The sequence below is a fragment of the Chrysoperla carnea genome, chromosome 3, assembly GCF_905475395.1.
Source record: "Chrysoperla carnea chromosome 3, inChrCarn1.1, whole genome shotgun sequence".
In the NCBI taxonomy this organism is placed as follows: Eukaryota; Metazoa; Arthropoda; class Insecta; order Neuroptera; family Chrysopidae; genus Chrysoperla; species Chrysoperla carnea.
Genome location: NC_058339.1, coordinates 30,216,257 through 30,228,478, shown reverse-complemented (window position 1 = coordinate 30,228,478; position 12,222 = coordinate 30,216,257). Strand labels below are relative to the sequence as shown.

The 12,222-nt window shown below is 29.6% G+C and overlaps 2 protein-coding genes across 3 annotated transcripts; one reads left to right on the top strand and one right to left on the bottom strand.

Moving 5' to 3' along the window:
* Positions 1-309: 309 nt before the first annotated feature.
* On the top strand, positions 310-11,379 carry LOC123296914 (valine--tRNA ligase). 2 transcript variants are annotated; one of them, XM_044878612.1, is made up of 9 exons: positions 310-627; positions 1,799-1,972; positions 2,163-2,449; positions 2,585-3,346; positions 3,690-3,897; positions 4,908-4,910; positions 8,356-9,195; positions 9,560-9,887; positions 10,122-11,379. In XM_044878612.1, the coding sequence occupies exons 1-9, from the start codon at positions 469-471 to the stop codon at positions 10,505-10,507; spliced, it is 3,147 nt and encodes a 1,048-aa protein (XP_044734547.1). In that variant the 5' UTR covers positions 310-468; the 3' UTR covers positions 10,508-11,379. The 2 variants fall into 2 exon arrangements, with proteins under 2 accessions (XP_044734547.1, XP_044734548.1); XM_044878613.1 differs by lacking the exon at positions 4,908-4,910 and having other exon boundaries at positions 314-627.
* LOC123296915 (probable cytochrome P450 304a1) lies at positions 5,098-7,418 on the bottom strand. The gene is made up of 6 exons (XM_044878614.1): positions 7,312-7,418; positions 6,447-7,105; positions 6,124-6,238; positions 5,879-6,059; positions 5,626-5,743; positions 5,098-5,566 (listed from the first exon to the last, which is right to left on the bottom strand). Exons 1-6 carry the CDS (start codon positions 7,403-7,405, stop codon positions 5,237-5,239), a joined length of 1,497 nt encoding a protein of 498 aa, XP_044734549.1. The 5' UTR covers positions 7,406-7,418; the 3' UTR covers positions 5,098-5,236.
* Positions 11,380-12,222: the final 843 nt, after the last annotated feature.

The window sequence follows — 12,222 nt, the reverse complement described above, 5'->3', positions numbered from 1 at the left end:
ATTTTACATTTTCAATCCGATTTGAGTAGTAAAGTCGCATTTGAATTTCGCACGAAATGTTTATCTATTCATAAAAGTTATGCTTTGGTTTTTAATTGAATTTATAATTAAAAAACAAGAATATCTTGTCATAAATTAACTAACATGAAAACTTGTATGACATAAATGCAATATATTTGAATAAAATGTGGTCCGGTCACTAAAAATAAAAATTTTTAAATCTTCAATAATTTATTACATTAGCCATTCTGTCTATCCACAAATTAAGGTGAAAGTCAAAATTTTACCCTTTCTCCAAAAAACTAATTTATAAAACCCACCTTTTTTCGTAATACTGCAGTTCCGATGATTCACGAAGGTCAAATGTGACATAAGCCTGATTGTATTCTGAAAAGTGAATGAAACACATGTGGCAAATACAATACATCCGTTATTTAAATTAAAATTCTTAAAAATTATTACACAAAAATGGGTGATAGTGAACCGACAGTGAATGGTGTTGAACCACCACAAAAAACCGCTAAGCAATTGGAGAAAGAGGCAAAGAAACAGGCAAAATTAGACAAATTAAAGCAAAAATTAGAGAAACAAAATGTTACAGCAAATACCACTAAAGAAAAACCTGAGGTAAGCATTATAATTATGTCGTGTAATTATATGTTTGTCCATATGTTCTGATTTCTGAAATATGTTCGTAAAAAATTAGTACACTGTACGTTTTATTTGATTGTGCTTCAAGAAAACTGAAAATGTTTTTTCATTTACACACTACTGAAGATGATGCAATGCATGAAATTATGTTTGCATTCAATTGTAATTTACATATAAAAATATAAACAAACTAAAAATTATGGGAATCACAATGGAGTAACAAAAGTTACCACTTCTTAAGTTCTTGCCGTCACTTCATTACGATATTAGACCTATCTACTGCCCAGAGAAACTTTGTTGCAAATATCAATGAAAATGTTTAAAAGCACCTCTTCTTAAATTGAGTGCGTCTACATTTTCTTTTCTAATGTGCTTAAGGTAGTACTATCGGTAATAGACTTTGCATTCAGAATTTATTAAAACTTGGCATAGTTGTCCATTATTATATCATAATTAACCAGTTAAATTTTTAGGGGCCTTCAGAGAACTGAAAAAAAGATATTTTAACACTGATCCTTATGGGAAACCACAGATTTTATTTTATTTCACAAAACTGTACGTTCAGATTTTCAGTTCTCTGAAGGCCCTCTAAAAATTTAACTGGTTAATTATGATTTAATAATGGACAACTATGCCAAGTTTCATTAAATTCTGAATGCAAAGTCTATTACCGATAGTACTACCTTAAGATTGAGGTGGTTTATTTTTTTACGAAAATAATATATGGACACAATTGTGTGTTTAGCGTGAGTCTCACGTTAAAATAATTAGCGTGAACAAAATATTATCTAAGTTTTTTGAAGAAAAATTAATAGTTTTTCTCTGTAATGCGTTCATTCACTGATTCAAGGGTTCGCCATGTCTTTAATGGAGTCGAATTGGCACGGGTCTGAGGGTTTTTTGGCTTTTTGGTTCACCCTGTGATTGCGTTCATTCACTGATTCTCAGAAAATCTGATAAAAGCTCAAAAAACTTAGATTATATTCTGTTCACGCTAATCATCTATTTTAAATTATGATAACTCTTGCTAAACACACGATGGTGCCCGTATGGGCCCGATGGTGCCCGAAAGGTTAAAATTACTTCAGTATTTCAGTTTTAAATTATTAAAAATACTTACATACCTAAAATGATGTCATTGTTATAGAAAAAAGAAAAAAAGAAAGAAGTGAAAGAAGCTGCTGTATACGACATTCCTACAGCAGATGGTGATAAAAAAGATATTTCGTGTGCTATGCCAGATGCATACAGTCCAAAATATGTAGAGGCTGCTTGGTATAGTTGGTGGGAGAAACAAGGATTTTTCAAACCTGAATATGGTGTAAGTTAATCTAAAATAAATGTTTGATTTGATTACAATTTCCGTGGAGCTCTAATTTGAGAATCGATTTTTGATCAATCGTTTCGCTAAAGCCTCACTAAAATGATATCCTCTTAAATATCTTATAAATTTTGTTGTTATTAGTATTGATAAAAATTTAAAACAAACTTAAAATTCTTTATTTCTCTAGAGAAAATCAATTTTAAATCAAGATAAAAAATTTGTTATGGTAATACCACCACCGAATGTAACCGGTTCTTTACATTTGGGTCATGCATTAACAAATGCCGTAGAAGATTCACTTACAAGGTGGTACAGAATGAAAGGATATATGACATTATGGAATCCAGGTTGTGATCATGCGGGGATTGCAACACAAGTGGTAGTTGAAAAGAAAATTTGGCGAGAAGAGAAACGTTCACGTCATGAAATAGGACGAGAAAAATTCATAGAAAAAATTTGGGAATGGAAAAATGAGTAAGTTATTTTATTTAATATTTATCTCACTTTATCTCACTAATGGTTAATCCTAGTAACACACAGTGGCAATTTTACTAAACGTCGAAAAGATAATTGTTTTCGAGAATTTTGAACTAATTTTTTTAAACTTAGGAAAGGAGATCGAATATACCATCAATTGAAAAAACTCGGATCATCATTTGATTGGGATCGTGCCTGTTTTACTATGGATCCAAAATTATGTCGTGCTGTAACTGAAGCATTTGTACGATTACACGAAGAAGGTTACATTTATCGTCACAATCGATTAGTAAATTGGTCATGTACGCTAAAATCAGCAATATCTGACATTGAAGTTGATAAAGTTGAATTAGAAGGCCGAACATTTTTATCCGTACCTGGATACGACGAAAAAGTTGAATTTGGTGTGTTAGTGTCATTCGCTTATAAAGTTGATGGATCCGATGAAGAATTAGTTGTTGCCACAACACGTGTTGAAACTATGCTAGGAGATACGGCTGTAGCCGTCCACCCTGAAGATCCACGATACAAACATCTTCATGGTAAATTTGTTACGCATCCGTTTTGTGATCGTAAATTACCAATTGTGTGTGATGAGTTTGTGGATCGTGAATTCGGTACTGGTGCTGTGAAAATTACACCGGCACATGATCCAAACGATTATGAAGTGGGTAATCGACATAATTTACCGTTTATAACAATATTCGATGATAATGGTTACATAATGGGTGATTATGGTGAATTTACTGGAATGAAACGTTTCGATTGTCGTAAAGCAATTATAAAGGCGTTAAAAGATAAAGGTTTATATAAGGAAACGAAGAATAATCCTATGGTTGTGCCAGTGTGCAGTCGATCCAAGGATATTGTTGAACCATTGATTAAACCACAATGGTATGTATATGCAAATATCAAGTGTCCCATTTTAAAAATCTACCTGAATATTCGATGAGCTAATCGCAGCCACAATCTTTTTTGAAATACATATTACGAAGAATCTTGTACCATTCTGTGTAATTATATTTCACTGCTGTTTTTAGTTTTTATCAGTTTGACTGTGTTATTCATATTTAGGGATTATATTCACTGCCGCTTTCTGTTAAGAAAATGGCCAGAGAAAATGGTGTGAAGCGGCTAAATAGCTTGATCGGGCAGTAAAAATGATTTATATTATCCATAAATTATTAAGCACGAATATTTAATTAAAAATTTTTAATATCATAATTTGCAATATTAGGTATGTAAGGTGTGATGAAATGGCGGAAAATGCTATAAAAGCTGTACAAAATGGTGATTTAAAAATTATACCCGAACAGCATACAAAAACATGGTATCGTTGGATGGAGGGTATACGAGATTGGTGTGTTTCTCGTCAATTATGGTGGGGTCATCGTATTCCTGCATATTTTGTTACCATTGACGATCCCAAAATACGCAAAGGAAATGTAAGTGTTCGTTATTTTATTTCTAAACTTTAAACTATCCTTTTAAATCGAATGCTTTCAAAATTTCATTTCACATTTGTAGTTGGCCTGGAATTTGATTTATCATTGGAATTTTATTATTAATCTTTGTTCATTGGCTAAATTATTTTAGATTTTTATTTAAGTCAGTATTATAACTTAAATTTTGTAAATCCAAAATTTAAAATGTACATGTCCCTTTAAGAACCAAAAGTTGTCAATTTTCACCCCGACGACGGCGAGAGTTATGTGTTTGACCGATATTAGAGGCATGTATGGTTATTAATAATAACAATTTCAAATTTTAGAGCGTGATTTTGCTGTCATCGGGGTTTTAGTTTTCTTCTTCGAGAATTTTATACAAATTTTTCATAATCTTAGTAAATTTTTATAATATTGCGAGGGTAGTTTTATATTAATTTACTAATTTGCATCCACAGTACGATATATTCTACTTTGTCATCTATCTTGCCATTTCTAAAGTTAAGACCCTTTTTATATTTTCAAGCTTTTATGATTTGAACTTTGAAGAGTCTACATACAGAATGTAATCTAAAGTTGCAGGTGGGGAATCACACCCTTCAACTGATAATCATAACACATAAAATTTGATACTTGTGTGAATCATCTAGTCTAATCCCAATTTGTGCTCATTGTTTAAAATTGATCGCCACGGGGTTACATCACTTTTTTGTAGTAGAGACTATGCTTTACTGTGTGACCATTGGCCCAACAAGGTCAGAAATAGATATCACTGCAATAGAAGATCGTATTCTGTATGCAGAATCCTGTAAACAAGGTTCAAAATTGATTGCAAATTTTAATATTTTTCATTGGCATATCTAAAATTTGTGATGATCATTTTTTATTTTTCCTCTATCTAGTGAATATACTTAAATTGCATTCGAAGTAAAAAGATAGTAAAATATGTCATTACTAAAGAATCTAACTAATCATGCTTTTTTTTAATAAAAATGTTTCTGGATTACTAGGCAGTAAGTATAAAATTTATATGCTCTGTTTTTGTCTTTTTTACTAATTGCTTGTTTGAAGCTTCGGTACTAATTAATTACAATTTTTAATTGTGTGTAAATTTAGGATATAGTAAACACGATCCTAGTAATTTTTTACGAACTTATTTTTATTTATTTTACAACTATTTACTTTATTTTTTAATTTGAAAATTTTGATTCACCTAATATTAAACCACATTTTTCGCCCTTCAATAAATAAATAGTTAAAAATCGCCTTTGTTATTAGAAAAAATGGTTGAAATTTTTTATTTTGTGAATTACCAATTTGCAATCTTAAATAAACGCACTTAAATTCTAGGCTCACATTGCACTATGAACTCTTGACAATTCGTCAATAAAGCACTGTTTGCACGGTCACTTAAATCAGGTAATAATGCACCCGGTGGCACAGTAAATTTAAAATTTTGCACTAAACCAACTAAAAACATAAACATTCCATTTCGTGCGAATGTTTCACCCGCACATACACGTCGACCTAAACCAAATGGCAGTGTCATGTCTTTACATAAACGCTTTCCATCCCCGGTTAGAAATCTTTCTGGGCGAAATGTAAATGGATCTTTCCATAAAATTTCATCATGATGCATTTGCCACAAATTTGCAAAAACTAAAGTTCCCTAGAAAAAACAATCAAAGATTTGAAATTTTAGATTACATTTTTATAATAAGTTCATACTTTTGGAATATCATATCCTTGTATGATTATATCAGTTGTTGTCTCACGACCCACACCTAAATTAATTGGTGTATCAATTCTCATTCCTTCCCGTAATGTAGCTTCGCAATATAGTAAACTGAAAAATAAAATTCATAGATAAATAAATTCGTGGTCTCATGATATGACCTTAGTGTGATTTTTCCACTTAGCAGTTAGCAGCTATTATTTCTAAAAGAACGTTAAATATTTATTTTAAAAAAACTTTTTTTACCTTGGTCTATCATTTAAAGTTGGTAAGCGACCTGTACCAACAACTGATTTAATTTCATCAAACATTTTGTCTTGAACATCTGGATGATGGATTAAACGTTGTATTAAAAGTGATAAAGACATTTCAACGCATGATGATGTGGGTAGTAAAAAATCGACGCATGTTAATGTAAGTTGTTCGTCTGTAAAATGAAATGTTTTTATAGATGAATGTTTTTTTAAAATAATTTTTGTGTGAATACCAACGCGTAAATGAAGCTTTATTTACTTTCTCACGGTTTTCCAACTCTTGTAAGTATACATCAATGAAACCTTCAGTTTCTTCTTTGTGTCGTAATTTTTTACGGTTTTCAATTAAATCCTAAATAAAATAAATATTAAAAAAAAAAAAAAACATTGAAGATAAGAGGATTTTGCTGCAACCACTCTTTGATTAAAACATCAGAACATTTATACGCAAAATTCACAGACTTTGGCGAAAGCATAACTGCTGATAAAGAAGGCCTTGCTGGAAGATCTTCTTTGTCAGCAAGGAACTTACTTTTAGCAGCAATCTCTTTAATATTTACCTGTACAAATTCAATTAATTTATCGTTTCCATTTTTGGACCCATGATAACCACTTACATTTGGTGCAAAAAATCGTACCCATGGAAAAATTCCAATGAAACCACCCAGCGGTGACGCATTTTTTTGAAACAATAAAGAATGAAAACCAATTTCTTCTAAATAATTGCGTTGATTTTGATCCAATGTAGTTCCCGTTAAAATTGACACTAAAAGATTAACAAAACCAGGTGCAAAAAAATGTGGTGCCTTAAACATATAATGATTATTCTCAATATGCTTAATCATTTCTTTGATTTCAAATTCAATGATATTTTCAAGTTTTTCACTTCGTCGACCAAAACCAAAATCACGCATATGACGCAATGCAAAACGCCGTTGTTCTAACCAAAAATCACCGTCAGTAAAAAATATACCTAAACGTTTACCAAATGCTCGCAATTTTATTATAAAACCATCAGGTCTTCCATCAAATTCGTTACGAGTAAGCATTTGAATTGTTTGGTAATCATGCAAGATTATATTTTTATATGGACCCAGAAAAAGACTGGTTACATTTGATTTATATTTTTTACTCCATTCGGCTAATTCGATGGGTACATCTTTTAATGTTTTGAATATTAAAAATAGATAACTTCCAAAAAATGGTATACGAATGGGTCCTAAAACAATGAAATATACAGAAATAGAAAAGTATGAAATTTCATTATTGGAAACTATTCCATTCAACGGTGAAAATTTTCAACTAATACTGACGTTTTACAATTCTAATTTTATAGATTCTTCCGTTTAATCAATATACATTTTATTGCAAGTGTTGTATGAAACATTTTCCTATACTTTTTCAAAAAAATATGTTCTCACTTACCTGGTGGAAAGTTTTTAGGTCGTCCATTTATGAAATCAAAAATATAATAAATCAACAATGTACTAAGAATACCAAATAACAATGGTGATATCATTTTTGTCAAATATAAAAACAATTTAACTATTAAAATGAATTTTTAATAAAGGATCTTATTTATTTACTTAGTAGATATCAGTATTTGTTGATACTGATAAATGACCCGTGTCAGATGCCTTTTTTATTTATGGGTGAAATATGCTTCAGTTGCACCAAATTTTTATGTATTTCCATTTTTCATAAATTAGATATGGATTAAGACTACATCTATAAATAATTTCGTAATATTAGTTAAAATATGTTTATATAGAGTGTTCCAGTGTTCCTTTTAGTAGTAACAATTTTAGGAGAATTTTTTAAGGCATAACGTTTATGTTCGATCATATTTTCGAGATATAATGTTTATTTTCTGGTCTTATAGTATAACAGTTGCATTTATCTTAGGCCACAATGTTCTAGACAATTGCAACAATTCTCATGCTTCTGATATGCTCTTTATAAGCAGTGGTTGATGCAAATAGTGATTCAATCATTTACTCGTTATCTTGGATTACACCGTTCCTTGAAGATACTTTTCATTTTAGCTTAAAAATTAGTAATAGTTAGTCTGGTTCACACAGTAGACTAAATTTTGTTGAAATAATTGCGATATCATAATTAATTTTGGTTATTAAAGTGTGAAAAATAACATCGAATTTCTTAATCTATTTGTTAAATGTCTGGTAAAGAGATGCAAAAAAAGAAAAACTTGTGAACAAATTTCTGTCATCTTCTTGTGAATTTTTTTTTAATAATAAATAAATATAATAATAATAAACAAAAAATTTTATTGTTTATATTTCTTGAATTTGTGGGTATTATAAAACTATTGTTTCGCCATTATTTCGGATTGTTTAGTAAATTATGAACACCTGAACGACTGAGATTTTATTGGACAGTATAAATAATATAAATAAAAAATTTAATTGAAAATTATTTCACTAATTGAATTTTTAATAATTTATTTAGGATACAGATAACGATTATTGGGTAACAGGGCGCACATTGGATGAAGCAAAAGAAAAAGCATCGAAAAAATTCAATGTACCAATGGAAAAAATATCATTACGCCAAGATGAAGATGTATTGGATACGTGGTTTTCATCTGGACTATTTCCATTCTCAATATTTGGCTGGCCCGATGAGACTGATGATTTACAAGCTTTTTATCCAGGTGAATTACTTGAAACTGGTCATGATATTTTATTCTTTTGGGTTGCAAGAATGGTGTTCTTTGGACAAAAATTATTAGGTAAACTTCCGTTTAAGGAGGTTTACTTACATCCAATTGTACGTGACGCACATGGTCGAAAAATGAGTAAATCATTGGGTAACGTTATTGATCCAATGGATGTAATCCATGGTATCGCATTGGAAGATTTGCATAAACAATTACAGGATAGTAATTTAGATCCAAAAGAAATTCAAAAAGCAATTCAAGGACAAAAACAAGATTTTCCTGATGGTATACCAGAATGTGGTACGGATGCATTACGCTTTGCCTTATGTTCGATGACACAAGGCCGTGATATTAATTTAAATATTTTACGAGTGCAAGGATATCGATTCTTCTGTAATAAATTATGGAATGCAACTCGTTTTGCACTAACATATTTTGGCGAGGGATTGGTATTTGATGAACCAAATAGTACATTGGCCGGCAATGAAACACAAATGGATTTATGGATACTGAGTAAATTGGCAAATGCTGTGGAAACATGTAATAATGGATTTAAAAATTATGATTTTCCAACATTAACACAAGCGTGCTATGATTTTTGGTTGTATCATTTATGTGATTTCTATTTGGTAAGTTAAAAACCTATCGATTGTAGAGAAAGTTTATAGAGTTCCATACCCAAAGAGAACGTGTGGCAGTAAAATTCTTCCAGTTTAGAAGCCTATCTGTCAGATCAGAGTAACAAGTCGGAATGTTAATGGGGCCACAATTATACATTACACTGTAAAAATTTCATTTCGGTTATTAAAACAGCTTAAATTGTAACATAATAAACAATAATTTGGTACGGAATTCTATATAAACGCTCTTTGGTCTCAAATTGAAAATATTTGAAAGCAAAAAAGAAACTATATATATATAAAATTTTATATATATATATATATATATATATATATATATATATATATATATTTTTTTTTTTTCTATTTCTAGGAATATTTAAAACCCGTATTCCAAACTGGAGACGCAGAAAAAATATCTACAGCACAAAAAGTGTTGTATCGTTGTTTAGATGTTGGTTTGCGTATTTTATCTCCATTTATGCCGTTTATTACTGAAGAATTATATCAACGATTACCACGCTCAGAAAATTATAAAGCACAAGTACCAAGTATTTGTGTGGCTGCGTATCCAGAACTAGACGTAAATCCATTTAGGGATGAGCAAATTGAACAAAAATTTGAATTTATTCAAAAAATTATTCATTCGATTCGATCTGCACGTTCTGATTACAATATTTTAAATAAAAATAAAACTGAAGGTAAGATTAAATTTATAAGTCGTATGAATTCAAAGCGAGTATCATCAAGGAGTGGAAAGTTTAATTTTTTAAACTTTTTCTCTATAGAGGGATGTCGTAACATTATTTCGATTATTACCCTACTAAAGTTCAAAAAAATCAAATGTTGAAAAAGTTTCCACCGGTTCTGAGATAAAACATACTTCGGCATATCCAATTATTCACGATTATTAAAATAGAAAATTTTATTTACAGCATATGTATCGTGCTCTGATTCAAACATCACTAAAACAATTGAACAATTCACGGACGTGTTATTAACATTATCATCTTGCTCAAAAATTGAAATAAATCAAACACCACCAATTGGTTGTGCAATTTTAACTATATCTGATAAATGTGAAGTACATTTATTATTAAAAGGTTTAATTGATCCAGAAAAAGAATTATTGAAATTGAAAAAGAAGCAAGAATATTTAGAAGCAACAAAATCAAAATTAAATAAATCAATGTCTGCTGGTGATTATGAAGTAAAAGTTCCTGTTGAAGTGCGTGAAGCTGAGAAAAAGAAATTAGAACAAACCGATGGTGAATTAGAACGATTAAATGCGGCTATGAAAGCATTACAAATGATGTCTTAATGTTAATTTATATTTAAATTAAATTATTATTTATATGCATTATTTATTGCGGGCGTGTTTTTTTTTTATGCTACGAAAAAAATTATACATATATACTCATTGAAGTAGTAGGGAATTCAATCATTGAGTAGGGAGCATGAGGTGGTTGGGAAAAGCCGCATTTAAAATATTTGAGTCTGGCCTTTCTTTGTCTAGGGCAAACTTATCCTTGCATTCCACCTATCAGCACTCATAAAATATGAAATAACAAATTCACCCCGCATATAGTGGATATTTTTAACAAATTTTATTTATTCATTTAATTATTTTTTTTGTACTTGACACCAAATATAGAAAGCAGTATTATTTGAGGTTAAATAATACAAACTAGCTAAACTAAAACTAAGAAGTAAACTTTTTTCCAAAATGTTTCCTTAAATGAAGAGGCGGGTTAACGAAGCTACTGCCCCACATCAACCATATACTGCCGATCTTCTAGGATAATAAATTTATTAAATTTTTATGTTACTAGAATTTTAATTTAATTTGTTTTACTAATTTACTGTAGCCTTTAAAATGGAAAAAGCCACTACTTACGGTGGCGTAGAAGTTAATTTGCCTCTGAATATACGCATATACAATGAAACGTTAAATATTTCAAATTACATATGATCCTTATTGTCTACTTACATATAGTCTCCTAGGCAACACGTAAGTCAAACTTTTTTAAATATCTATTGTGCTTTAATAGATACGATTTTACTACGAGTGGTACTTCTCTACTAATAGACGTGTCTATCACTTTATAGATCAAATTAACGATTCATTGTATGCAAATGGAAAAATACCTGTTAAAACCAATAAAGGATAATCAAAACCATTTAATTCATTTTTAAAGCATATGTTAAAATTTTTTCATTTTAAAATAAACGAAATGTTATTGCTTCGTCAATTGTTTTTTTTTTAACTCAACAATAATTATAGAGATAATATTAACAAGTGAAAACAAACAATTGTAGTTCTATTGTATTATCTCTATGACAATAATCCATAATACTTGCTAGTATTTTCAAGACTTATCCCTTCTCTTTTTATAGGTTATTGTGTATAATTATGGTTTAAAACAATTAAGTCATTTATTCTTTTACATCATCATTTTGTTTAAAATTAAAAAAATACGTCAAAATTTTGAAATATTAAATTTATTTAAAGTTTATTTTTTACAAATTGATTTCAGTACTTTTATTATTAAACTTCGTAAATGATAAAAATGATTGTCTAACATCCGATTGAAATTTTGTAAGTGCCTTAATTTCCATGAGCCTGGAGCAGTTTTAGTTGGAAAAGCTAATTAAAAACATGGAACACTTTATTTTGCGGCAGTAATTAATTGAAAATATCATTTTACCTTCAAAAAGTTTGATGGTACAGCCAGCATTGGCCTGTTAAAAAATTTACAAATGAAAGATGCTGCATCATTTTATAACTCTCCCTTTATATTGGTTTATCGTTAGGACTTAAATAAATCCATTAGAAGACAATGAAATAACAATCATTTCTGTTACAACAAAATTAAGATTGATTTTCTATATTTAAAATTCTAACTTTAAGGTGATTTAATACATCCTTTGAAACAACTTCTGTTGAATTAATTAATGACATTAAACAATTCTTATCATTTTCTTTTATTTTACTTAAGAATTCTCTTAAATTTTGATCTTTTGAAAAATGTAACA

Excerpts from the sequence above, each read along its gene's own strand:
- LOC123296915 (XM_044878614.1), bottom strand. The coding sequence starts at position 7,405 with ATGATATCACCATTGTTATTTGGTATTCTTAGTACATTGTTGATTTAT. Across the intron at positions 6,060-6,123 it reads AAATAAAGCTTCATTTACGC|ACGAACAACTTACATTAACA; the intron begins GTTGGTATTCAC and ends TTCATTTTACAG. Across the intron at positions 5,567-5,625 it reads AAGGATATGATATTCCAAAA|GGAACTTTAGTTTTTGCAAA; the intron begins GTATGAACTTAT and ends TGTTTTTTCTAG.
- LOC123296914 (XM_044878612.1), top strand. The coding sequence starts at position 469 with ATGGGTGATAGTGAACCGACAGTGAATGGTGTTGAACCACCACAAAAA. Across the intron at positions 3,347-3,689 it reads CCATTGATTAAACCACAATG|GTATGTAAGGTGTGATGAAA; the intron begins GTATGTATATGC and ends TTGCAATATTAG. Across the intron at positions 9,888-10,121 it reads AAATAAAAATAAAACTGAAG|CATATGTATCGTGCTCTGAT; the intron begins GTAAGATTAAAT and ends TTTTATTTACAG.